General features: G+C 57.7%; 5 protein-coding genes across 5 annotated transcripts; 3 read left to right on the top strand and 2 right to left on the bottom strand.

Moving 5' to 3' along the window:
- Nucleotides 1-29: 29 nt before the first annotated feature.
- GGTG_01564 (hypothetical protein) lies at nucleotides 30-265 on the bottom strand (the record flags this gene model as incomplete). The annotated part of the gene is made up of 1 exon (XM_009219331.1): nucleotides 30-265. A coding segment is annotated over one exon (234 nt), but the record flags the coding sequence as incomplete, so codon positions are not given.
- A 303-nt stretch (nucleotides 266-568) lies between these two features.
- Nucleotides 569-1,409, top strand: GGTG_01565 (hypothetical protein; the record flags this gene model as incomplete). The annotated part of the gene is made up of 2 exons (XM_009219332.1): nucleotides 569-850; nucleotides 1,191-1,409. The coding sequence occupies 2 exons, from the start codon at nucleotides 569-571 to the stop codon at nucleotides 1,407-1,409; spliced, it is 501 nt and encodes a 166-aa protein (XP_009217596.1).
- An 827-nt stretch (nucleotides 1,410-2,236) lies between these two features.
- GGTG_01566 (epidermal retinal dehydrogenase 2) lies at nucleotides 2,237-4,606 on the top strand. Its single transcript, XM_009219333.1, has 4 exons — nucleotides 2,237-2,308; nucleotides 2,401-2,464; nucleotides 2,636-4,148; nucleotides 4,270-4,606. Exons 3-4 carry the CDS (start codon nucleotides 3,161-3,163, stop codon nucleotides 4,431-4,433), a joined length of 1,152 nt encoding a protein of 383 aa, XP_009217597.1. The 5' UTR covers nucleotides 2,237-2,308; nucleotides 2,401-2,464; nucleotides 2,636-3,160; the 3' UTR covers nucleotides 4,434-4,606.
- Nucleotides 4,607-6,475: 1,869 nt separating this feature from the next.
- Nucleotides 6,476-7,676, bottom strand: GGTG_01567 (hypothetical protein; the record flags this gene model as incomplete). The annotated part of the gene is made up of 5 exons (XM_009219334.1): nucleotides 6,476-6,841; nucleotides 6,963-7,175; nucleotides 7,251-7,330; nucleotides 7,421-7,441; nucleotides 7,532-7,676. The coding sequence occupies 5 exons, from the start codon at nucleotides 7,674-7,676 to the stop codon at nucleotides 6,476-6,478; spliced, it is 825 nt and encodes a 274-aa protein (XP_009217598.1).
- A 1,011-nt stretch (nucleotides 7,677-8,687) lies between these two features.
- Nucleotides 8,688-11,380, top strand: GGTG_01568 (IdgA domain-containing protein; the record flags this gene model as incomplete). The annotated part of the gene is made up of 5 exons (XM_009219335.1): nucleotides 8,688-9,083; nucleotides 9,180-9,850; nucleotides 9,945-10,023; nucleotides 10,096-10,328; nucleotides 10,384-11,380. 5 exons carry the CDS (start codon nucleotides 8,688-8,690, stop codon nucleotides 11,378-11,380), a joined length of 2,376 nt encoding a protein of 791 aa, XP_009217599.1.
- Nucleotides 11,381-11,587: the final 207 nt, after the last annotated feature.

The raw sequence follows: 11,587 nt of genomic DNA on the forward strand, positions 1-11,587 counted from the left end.
GAGGAGACAGTGCTATCGATGCGCCATACCTTCCTACGGGTGTCTGGTCGGCCCTGTCGTCAATGACCTGCACTTTGATGCCGTAGCGGGCGAGGTTCGTAGCTAGCATCAGGCCAGCGGGACCGGCGCCAACAACGCAGACCTGGCATTCTGTCGGAGCCTCAGGGTTGCTTCTGAGTAGAGTCAGGCGATCGGAGCACTCATAGCCGTCCTGGCTGAGGCTAATCCGATCGTCGGTCGACGTCTCGAGGATCGAGGGGGCCATTGCGACGCCGCGCATTGGTCGTATTTGTATATGGGTGTGCTTTATGCGCTTGAGAAAAAGTAGGGTGCTCAGTGCTCGGGAAGCGGAACACCGTCCGTCCACGGGCGGCGTCTGGTCTCTGAACGGGAACGAGGTCGAGTGTTTGGTAGCGGGCTATGGGTGGTCGCACAGCACAAACGCTTTCCTCAGGGCAGGTCGGAGCCCTCTAATCTGGGTACGGAATGCGTTGTATCAATGGCAGCCGCTCGAGTGGCCGGTCTCTGGCTAAGTGGCAAGTGTTGTCGTGCGAAGGGGCTTGGGCGAATGGCGGCTCAGCGTCAGATGGGCGGGGAGCGTCCAAAATGGAGACGGGGTGACAGGCTCCCGGAGGTTCCCGTTCGCGGCGTTCCGGAGTGGCTACGGCCAGGCAGTCGCTGGATGGGCGCTGAGGAAGGGAGGGGGCGCCTGCACACCTCGGGACTGGAGCGGATTGGTGCGCAAGATCAGGGCGCGGAGCACAACATCGACGGGGTGTGGTATTCGTGGTCGCAACGCACGCAGCCTCTGCCGTTCTTGCTCGGACCGCTGGACCGCCAGGGCTCTCTGGTGAGAGTCGGGAGAGGAAGGAAAGGAAGAAGAAGGGCAGAACACTACCAAGAAAAAGGAAGAAATAGGACTAGGAAGAACGGAAAGGCCACGGGGAAATGTCGACAAGATACAAAGCAACACGCAGCGACTCCGACACGCCCGGGATCGATTGGCAGCAGGCAAAAGAAGGCCCATCCCAAGGAAGGGTGGTGTGATTCTGGGCTTCCATCTGACGATTTCCCCAGGGGTGGGGCCTAGAGCGTGAGGCGGGTGGTGCCAGGGCCTAGCCGAAACGGTGGGGCCTCTGGCCTGACCTGGGGACGGCACCACGGTATTGGCTGCAGCGCTGGGCTTTTAGGGGTCCTTGCCGTGGACCCCAGCACTTTTTTTCCGCCGCGACGTGACACCGCCGACAAAACCGGACGCCGGCGTGCCAAGAGCTGCCCCGAATCTACTGCAGAACGGATCCTCTGAGCCAGTGGCCGAGGCCGCAGATGGCCCGAGAGGCGTGATGCGGATCCCACGCACCCACGCACGCCGTGGAAAGCGTCCCCCCAGGGACCGCCCGCGTCCCTAGCCTTGGGCGACCTCCATGTGCGGTCCCTGGGGCCGGCTATGTGTGGTCCCTAGATCGAGACGTTGAGATAGCAACCGTGATATGCACCATGCACCGCCGGGCCTGAGTGTAGGCCAAGGCCGTGCTAGGGCCCGCCAATAGGCTCCATGCAGAAGGTGTGCAACCCAGGCGAGACAAGGTGGCACCCAGCACGCATCGATCGCTCGTCTGACAGGATGGACGTGTGTAGCTTTCCATGGAGGGCATGGCAGCGATTTTCGCTCTCCCGCCTGCCTTGGAGACTGACAGCAGGAAGCTCAAGCCATATCGGCCTACTCGCCATCCCAAACGTCATGGGTGATTATGTCGGCAGCCCCAGACATCGATTTGCAACCCTGGAGGTCTCTTGTTTGGTGCCATCTCTTTTCACGCGGCCCCCAGGCCCTGGTCGCGGTGACACCCCTGAGAAACATACGTTTTTGCGGCGATATCACCTCGATAATTCAGTTTCGTGCCATCATGCACTTTGGATAGCGCGCTCCGATCGCGAAAAGGAAGAAAATCCTTCAAACGGCGTCGAAGCTGGCCATTCTCACCCTGGTCGCTGCACACAATCAAAATAAGCTAGCTGGAAAAGTGTTGGCACTCGGGGTTAGGATGGCGCCAGCAGCCTGGTACGATGCCAACCAATGGGGAAGGATGATTATAAGTGTGGCCACAGAGATGGAATGACGGGAGGAAGATTACCTGATTACCCTCCTGTTGGGATGCACAGTGGCTGTTATATAAAGTCTGCAGGTACGACAACGCTAATTGTATGTAGTCCCTCTAATCCACGCTTGTCGCCAAGAGTCGCAAGAAGGCTGCGACCAAGAATTTAAGCACATGGTGCAGGGCGGCGTGGATATGAGCTGGACGTGGTGAGTTGGATTCTCCAGTTCGTAAAATGTCACATTCACCGGGTAAACACAGCCTTACTTTTGGGTAACCCTATAAACACGAGTCCAAACAGAGAACCGGAAAACAGTGGGAAGTGGGAAAGAAGACACCACAAACGAACAGTCGACAATATGGATGTGAATGCACTCCATTCTCTAGTGTAGCCTGATGGCGCGTGTGGAAAGCTCCCAAAAGAGACAAGCGCCTTCTCTTCCCCGCAGTTGAGGGTCGACCGAGGTTTGACTCTCACTTGTGGGCCTCGGCTCCACGCAAAAACAAGCGCGACACGCTAACAAAATGCCACACAGATGCGGAGAAAAAAGGTCAGATCCCAGGCTCGGGCCTGGGTCTCAGAAAGCTTCAGCCAGTAAGACGCAACGCTTTTGGCGTTTTGGGTCATGGAGGGTTGTAGGGGCTTCTCTTTTAGGATTGCTCTTCGCGGATATCTTGGCTCGCTTGCGTGCCACAGTAGATATATGGCTTGGAATGGTTGCTTAAAGAGAAGACACGCACTCCTAGGGATGGGAATAAGATCGCGTCCTGGTTGTTCGTGCAGAGATACCCAGTCACCACCACCGCCAGTCTCAGTGAAAACGTTGAGGGGGCTTGCTCCCGACTACGCGCATTGGCCCCTTTCTTACGCCCGCTATCGCCTTGACCTTCGCTCCGTCTGCGCAAACAAATCAGCCCATCAACGACAGACATAAACTCCTTGCTTTCGCCCTTGTCCGGAGCGACTTTCCGTCTCCCCCCACCTTGCGCGGCTGTCTTTAGCCTATCACTCGGCGCATATCATCGACAATCATCTTAGACACCGTAACACCATCCTCACAATGCCTCTCCACAACGGCTGGCTCCCACGCGAGGGTCTCTACGCCGACCCTGTCGCCAGGGCCTTTGCAAAGGCCGCCCTCAACCCCTTGTTTGTCCTCCCCATAGTGCTGGCGGCGCGCTTCACCAAGGGTGGCGGCGCCATGGCGGCCCTCCACCCGGTGGCCCTCGGCCGCATCAAGGCGCTGCTGTACGCCGGGCTGGCCTACCGGATCAACCGCTACCTGAGCCGGCGCGCCATCAACAACTGGACCTCGGACAAGTACGTCTGGTCCAAGGAGGTTGTCGTCGTCACGGGCGGCGCCGGCGGCATCGGCGGCAACGTCGTCAGGCTGCTGGCCGAGCGGGGCATCTCGGTGGTGGTGCTCGACATCATCCCCCTCAGCTTCGACGCCCCGCCAAACGTTCACTACTTCAAGTGCGACATCACCTCGGCGGCCAGGCTCGCCGAGGTCGGCGACGAGATCCGCGCCCGCGTCGGGCACCCGACCATCGTCATCAACAACGCTGGCGTGGCCCGCGGCAAGAGCATCCTGGACTCGACGGAGCGCGACATACGCTTCACCTACGACGTCAACGCCATCGCGCCCTTCCTCGTCGTCAAGGAGTTCCTGCCCGAGATGATCAAGCGCAACCACGGCATGGTCGTCAATGTCAGCTCCTTCGCCGCCTTCCTGTCGGCCCCGAACATGGTCGACTACTCCAGCACAAAGGCCGCCGTCATGTCCTTCCACGAGGGCCTGACGGCCGAGCTCAAGACGCGCTATAACGCGCCCCGCGTCCGCACCGTCCTGGTCAACCAGAGCTACACAAAGACCCCGCTGTTCGACGGCTACCGCGCAGACAAGTCGTTCCTGGTCCCCGCCCTCGAGCCCGAGTCCGTGGCCGATGCCATCGTCCGCCAGGTGCTGACCGGCGAGAGCGGCCAGGTTATTCTGGCCGAGGTCGCCGGCAACATCCTCTCGGCCCTCCGAGCATTCCCTCATTGGTGTACGTCCGCGGTGGGCCGTCCAGCTCAAGCGCAAAACCCCCTTTCTGCCCTGGGCCACTCGAATGGACACCCTCCTGCGATGAAGTTTTGCTGACCTCTGATGACATTGATACCTAACAGACCAGCATGGCCTCCGGACCAAGACCAAGGACTTGATGACCAACTTTAGCGGCAGGCAGGTCGTCAAGGATCTTGATAAGTTCTACAAAGACAAGAAACAATCCAGCGCTGATGAGAGCACCGTTCTTGTGGGCCGGGAGACGAGCGGTGCGGACGCGTCTTGAAGCCTCAGTCCCAGGGTGGAAGGAATCGTCATCGGACCGCAGAGTATTATTTGGGTAGTATTGTGTATGGAGAAGATAGCCGTGAAGTAAGGATACTTGACTGGCACGGGTAGTGAGGATATGTAGGTTGTATAAAGATACCGTAAGTGCGACTAATACATCTGTGTTAATGATTATGGGTATAGTTCGGATCGTTATTCTCGCCTATCTATCCTAGCGTATGAGTAAGCTAGGAGGGAGGTGGAATTGGGCCGGGCGCTGAGCGGAGATGGGGTAAAGATGGAGTGGGCACATGGAGGTAGACCGACCAGTTATTCTTTCAAACCCCCCCCCCTCTTCAGGTTTCCTTAACTATTTAGCTTGTTGCTGCCCTTGGCTCCCTCAGTCCAACTCGCAATTGTGACGGCAGTTTTCTAAACCGCCGGTGTATATGATTTCATGGGCTACTTCTTTCTGCACTAGGCCTTGCCGTACACCACTCCCACACCTCGTCCGGTCCCTTTCTCGTGACCTGGCCGCAACACCACCGCCCGCAATGGCGCCAGCACTTACCGGACGTTCTTCTTCCATGGAGGGCACATCGTCGAGGGAAGTGACGGCGCTTCATAGGAAAGGGCTAACTTTGACCTTAAGGGCTAGCCGTTGGAATCATGCTTGGAATCAGACATACGCCAGCATCATAGGTAACACATCTGCTGCGCCTTGCAGATGTATGTCCTTTCTGTCAGTTGCGGCTTCCCCTCAGTCTTTCTTCACGCGATCCCGCGCTCGATACAACCACAGGTCACCGCCAGACGCTCCTCGCGCGCCACTTAATTGAATGCGGAGAATGGCGCCTCCTCCGAGCCTTGGGGATGCTTGTCGGACAAAGGACATCTCGTTTCGCTCCAGCTTCCGTCAGGACCAATTCACAGCTCATATCAAATGGCGCCTTCAAGCCGCTAAGCCTCGGTGTACTGGCCAGTGGGCCTTTTCAATGCAGTCCAAGCCGCAGGAGAAACGAGCTCCGGAAGTCACGGCTTGGCTATTGTCTTATGGACTTCTTCGACAACGACTTGAGCTCTAAGCAGATATATCCCCTCGGCACCTCGAGCCAAGCTTCTCGAAACGGAACTCTCCGTCTCTCTTTGCCTCTGGCTCGCCGGCACCAGGCGAGCCGCACATCTTTTGCTTTGACCATCCTGCTCTGCTGTCATTTGCAAAGCTCCTTTTGGAGACCGATTTCGGCGAAACCATTCCTTTGGAAACCAGCCACCATCACGACGAGACTAGGCGAGTCACTTGGGCCGAGCTTTGCGACATGGCCGACCAGCTTGAGGGGAAACGCCACGATAGTTACATCCAGGCCATAAGGGGCTGCCTTATGGTCCGCAGCCGGATCTCAAAGGCGCCGAGGTTAACCAGCGCGGACAGCAAATCTGTGAAGCTCACGATTTGGAAGGAACTAACTCTACTGAGAAATTATTTGTAAACTCGAGAACGGACTCGCGGAATCTATGCCACGGTCCCAACGGAAACACCCAACGCTCTGAATCGCCTGAGCCGGCTGCGGAGTGAAAGTCCAAGGCCAGAACTATCACAGGCGAGCGGGATTCGGCTTTCTCCGGCCCGTTGAGGGGCTCCGCCGGGCTGGTGGAGGGAATATAAGACTGCCGAGCCGGATGAGCCTGGAGGGGCGGTAGTCCCATGAAGGGCTGAGGAAGTTGGGCCGGTGCATCTAAAGCTTGCACTCAGGCAGCTCTACTATCGACGCCTTGCAGCACACGTCAACCTGAGGCATCTGTCCTACGCAGGCCGGACCAACTAATCAATGGCGGCTGCGACGATATCGGTATTAACATGCATCAAGACTTGATCCTTGCCATGTCAAATAGCGGATTGTTAATCAAGGTCTGATCTTATATTAACAGCAGGAAATGCCTAGATTTCCTTCTCGGGCTATCCAGTAGCTCGGCGGCTTCCGTCGGGGCGTCCCTGGCGGGGGATGAGGGTATCATGTGATGGGAATATGATGAAATGAAGGCGAAGAAGCCGAGAGTTGCTCAGGCAAAAAGTGCCAGAGTAGCGCAGAGCCCCCAAACCCAGACTGCCCCGGCGTGCCAGCCCACAGTGCTGCTGGCAGCAGAACCGAGCCCGTTGGCGGGACCCCTCGAGGGCCCCAGGCCGTCGCCCTTGTTCTTGGAGTTGTCGACGAACTGGACCTGGGTCGCGTCGCCGGGCGCGAACAGGACGCCGACGCTGTTTGCGGAGCGGGCGTCGATCCGGTCCTCGTCTAGGAGCGGGTTGCTGAGCTCGTCGCATGGCGGCCGGTCCAGCCCAGAGTCGATCCGGTTGGTGACCGAGATGGGCAGGTCGAAGACGGTGTAGTGGTCCTGGCCGTTCAGTCGGAAGTTCTGGCGGATGGAGATCTACGTCATGGATTCGGTGGGATTAGCCGGCCCTAATGCCACGGACCCGTCCGTCCAGGCTCGACCCCGCGCCACGCCTCTCCGTCCCCCAGGCTTGCAGGGCAAGGGAACGAGTGCTTACGTTATAGACACCCCGAGCGCTGCCAGCGTCTCTTGGCTGGCCGTCACCAGCAAGGCAGTTCGGCCAGAGCCAGTTGATGTGCTTGACCGTGCTTCCGGGCTCCTGGGCCATGAGATCGCCAAAGCTGTTGTTGTTCAGGGTCGCGGTACCGTTGGATATCGTAAAGTTCCTGCCCGTATCTCTGCTGTAGAGGAACATGGTAATGTTGTGTATCTGGAGAGCTCTGCGTCAGTACGACTGCAAGAATATGCCTGGCAGTTTTCCTTGCTGGGCGGATTCACTGTTCACCTTGGTAGGGCTCTCCGCAGCGTAGGGCGGCAGGTTTAGCCTGCCATTTGCCGTCACATCGATCGATATATGAAGTGTATCTGTTTCGCCAGCCGCTCTTAGCAAGTCTCTTTATGCCAGAAACGGGACTGCTATGTGAAGCAGGAGTGTGGCTGATTTGCCTAACGTACCTCCGCCCATCGGTGTTCCCGCTATAAAGGAAATATGACATCAATTAGCCTTCATATTCAATACGTGCGAGATGCACAAAGACGACTTTCGGGGGGATCTATGTAGCTCACGTTGCGGCGCATTCCAAACTACCAGCCCGGGTGTGAATATCTGCCCGCCTGCTATCGTGAACGACTGCGCCCGGGCCAGCGAGGCGAACAGCAGTGTGGCTTGGATAGCCAGGCCTGACAATATAGAAGACATTATAAACGACATTGGTCTTGAGGGCATGTGCGGTGGCAGACTGGTCCCGCCGTGTCGTCTGGCTTGTCACGATGGGCACACACGTAGGCGCATGAAGGCGGATCAGGTGGTTAAAGAATAACGGCGAGAGGAGAAACGGAGCAGAGGGCATAAAGGATTCCTCCTAGGAACACGACCCGTTGGTCTTCTACCACCCCCCTGTTGGGATGTGGGGTTTTCCTCTTTATAACCCGCGCAGATGGTAGCCGAGCAAGCGAGGAGATCATGGGCATGGGTGCGCGCTCCAACTTCTCGGCAGAATAGCGCTAATTTCCACCAGTCCAGGCCACCCGTTCGTCGCCAGTTCGCTGGGCGGTGACGCCATGTTCGACCGGCACCTTTACAGACGCCCATAGCCTTGGACTGTGGCTCCCCAATGGCAAAGCACGGGGCAGAGTCACATCCCGCCCAGCCCTCGCTCCCCTGGGTCGGCCATGCGAACAGAGTCGGATGACAAGATAACCGAAGGCGCCCCGAGGAGCCCAGTCTCGAGGGACAATGACGCTGGCCAATGCCTCTTGCTGGTTGCTGGTGCATGTTTCAGATGGGCCTTGGGTTCCCACCCATCTGACAGCGGGGGTTGCAAGGATGCCGCGTCGGATCTGCGTCATGTCATGCCTAAAATCGATGGCTTCAACCAAGCAAGGGGTATTTTTTTTTCTTTATCAGAGCTCCAGCCACATAGAGATAGCAACGCCACATTCATCCACCATCGCGAGTGGGACCTTGCGAAGTCAAGCCTCAATAGGACAATTGCCTTCTTCACTTCATTCATCATTGGTCATTTTTACTCATTCATTTTTTTTTTTGGCAACTCCCCGGTCCTTCAGGTCGGGTGTGATCGCCCACCCTTGCTGTGTGTCTAGCCCGAGAATCTGTGTCTTTGTCTCTCGAGGCCAGCAATTTCTTCGTTTTTGTTCACCCACCCTCGCTCTCGCCGACATTGGCTTTGTTTAGACCTGGTGTTTGCATAAGATGTTACCCATGCCACGAGCTTTGACAGCAACCAGGGTCTTGGCCAGACACCTCGCCAGACCCTCTTTACATGGGCCAAAACATCTCAAGAGCAGCTACTCGCGCTTCCAATCGTACAGTCATGCCCGCCTGGGCACTATTCTGAAGGTCTCAGAGGAGGTTGAAGACGCCATAAAGACCAACAGACCGGTCGTGGCTCTTGAATCGACCATCTACACCCATGGCGCCTTCGACGAGGACCTGGGGCTCGAGTCCATCGTCCGCGAACACGGTGCTGTCCCCGCCGTCATAGGCATTATCGATGGTACCCCAACGGTTGGAATGACGCCGGCCGAGAGAGACCGCATCGTCTCTGAGGGTGCCAAAAAGGTGTCGCGCCGAGATATCGCATACTTGGCTGGAATGGTAAGATCCTTGTGAGCCCGCAGGAACCTGCTGCCCTTCTCCCCTTGGTTCCCTCTCCAGCTGGGCTAAGGCGGGCATGCTCGAATTTTGACATAGGGCATTGCCGGCCGTCGTATGCATGGAGGTACCACTATCGCAGGCACCATGGTGCTAGCGAGACTCGCTGGCATCAAGGTGTTCGGAACCGGAGGTCTCGGTGGCGTCCATCGCGGCTGGGAGACCAGCATGGACATCTCTGCGGACCTCACCGAGCTTGGCAGGACCCGGGTCGCCGTCATCTGCGCCGGGTCCAAGGGCTTCCTGGACATCCCCACAACACTCGAGTACCTCGAGACGCAGGGAGTCCTCGTATCGACATTTGCCGATGGCCGCACCGGCGATGTCGACTTCCCCGCATTCTGGGCGAGGGAGAGCGGTATTAAGAGCCCCTCGACGGTGCAGAACGAAACCGAGGCCGCAGCTATGATTCTCGCCCAGGAGAGGCTTGATATAGAATCTGGCATTCTGTTTGCTAACCCAATTCCCGCCGAGTACGCCATCCCCAGAGATGAAATGGAGAAAGCCATCAACCGTGCCGTTTCAGAGGCGGCAGAGCTGGGCTTCACCGGACATCGTAACACCCCGTTCATCCTCCAGAGGATCCGGGAGTTGACAAATGGAGCCAGTGTCCCAGCAAACCTTGCGCTTGTGCGGGTAAACGTTGTCCGAGCCGCCAAGATCTCCGCGGAGCTCTCCCGACTCGAGACCGGGGGTTCCGCGCCTGCCTTGTAAATACCACTACATACACCAACTGGCTACCTAAATGTCTCGTGTCGTGCCAAAGTGAATATTGCTTGCTGATGTTTGGCTTGTGCAAATCAGTCAACCTAGCACAACCAGTGTGCCAGATATCCCGACTCATCAGAGCCAGCCCAGAATTGTGACGACAGAGGAGAAAAGTGTGAGTGCCTACGTCGCACACCTTGGATCTTGATAAGATTTAGCGTACGAGCAAGCTGACTTGTCCGTCAAGAATGAGTCCAAGGTTGATATCCTGGTCGCGGGATCTATTGCACTTGATCTCAGCTGTGACTTCTCTCCTGGCGTTAGCGGCAAGAACGGCGAGGTTGCGCCCAAGCAACACACATCCAACCCAGCCTCGATCACCCAAGCCGCCGGCGGTGTTGGATTCAATGTCTCGCTAGCCGCCCACCGCGTCGACCGCCATACCACAACGCGGCTATGCAGTGTGATCGGCGATGACGTGTAGGTTGTGCTCTTACCTTCGCTTTCTCTGTATCCAAGATCTAATGCCCCATAGTGCTGGTGCCACCCTTTTATCTATGATGGAGTCCTCCGGAATGGACACTGCGTTCATCCGCCAGCTGGGCCGGGAATACCACTCGGCCCGGACGGCGCAGTACGTGGCCGTCAACGACGCAGAGAAAAACCTCGTGCTTGCCATGGCGGACATGGACATCCTCGCCAGCCACTCCTTCAAGAAGTACTGGCACTCCGCGATTGCCGCATCTCGCCCCAATTGGCTGGTGGTCGACGCCAACTGGAGCGAGAACGACATCCATAACATTTGGATCTCGGCCGGCCGCGAGCATGGGTGCAAGGTCGCGTTCGAGACCGTTAGTACCTACAAGTCGGCTAAGCTCTTCCCGCCGCCACCCGCCAGGCCCACGAGCGGGCCCAAGGGACACTCAGAGCTGCTGCACCCGACGCCGCTCGTCGACCTGGCCACACCGAACAGCTACGAGCTCTCGGCCATATACAACGCGGCCAAGGACAACGGCTACCTCGAAAACTCGGCGTGGTTCGGCATTATTGACTCTCTAGGTATGACCGGGGCTCGGGACAGGTTTGTGAGGCTGGCATCGACCGCCCTGACGGACGAGGGGATCCCGCAAATGAACACCCAGCTGCTGCCGTACATCCCGACCATCCTCACCAAGCTCGGGCCCAAGGGCGTGCTGCTGACCATGCTGCTTGGACCCGACGACCCGCGGCTAAGCTCGGCCGAGGCGCAGCCTTACATTCTGGCCAAGGCCACTGGGCAGCATCCTCACGTTGGGGGCGTCTACATGCGACTCTTCCCGGCGGTTGAGGAGGTCAAGGATGTGGTTTCGGTGAACGGCGCTGGAGACACTTTCATAGGCGTGCTCGTTGCCGGCCTGGCAAGGGGAGGTAAGGTGGAGGAGCTTGTAGATGTTGCCCAGAGGGCAGCCGTCATGACACTCCGTAGCCACCAGGCCGTCAGCGAGGAGCTGGGAAGGCTGGAGTCGGAGGTGGCGAACGCAGCTCAGCGATGAGCATTCTGCTTGACATGGCGAGGAGCTTCCACAGCTGCTGCAAGAAGTCAGCATCGAAATATTTACATCTTTTACCATCCCCTCTGCCCAAACTCGAGCATGTCCTTCTCTTAGCGCCAGAAATGGTTTGCGGCCTCCTGAGACCCATATTGAACTGTTCGGCCCCACCCTCCATCCCAGGCGACTAGCACATGTTATCGATAAGCT

Source organism: Gaeumannomyces tritici, assembly GCF_000145635.1.
Source record: "Gaeumannomyces tritici R3-111a-1 unplaced genomic scaffold supercont2.1, whole genome shotgun sequence".
Taxonomy (NCBI): Eukaryota; Fungi; Ascomycota; class Sordariomycetes; order Magnaporthales; family Magnaporthaceae; genus Gaeumannomyces; species Gaeumannomyces tritici.

Bases quoted from the DNA above. Each gene is read 5' to 3' on its own strand.
- GGTG_01566 (XM_009219333.1), top strand. From the start codon at position 3,161: ATGCCTCTCCACAACGGCTGGCTCCCACGCGAGGGTCTCTACGCCGAC. The intron at 4,149-4,269 runs GTACGTCCGCGG...GATACCTAACAG, and splicing joins CCGAGCATTCCCTCATTGGT to ACCAGCATGGCCTCCGGACC.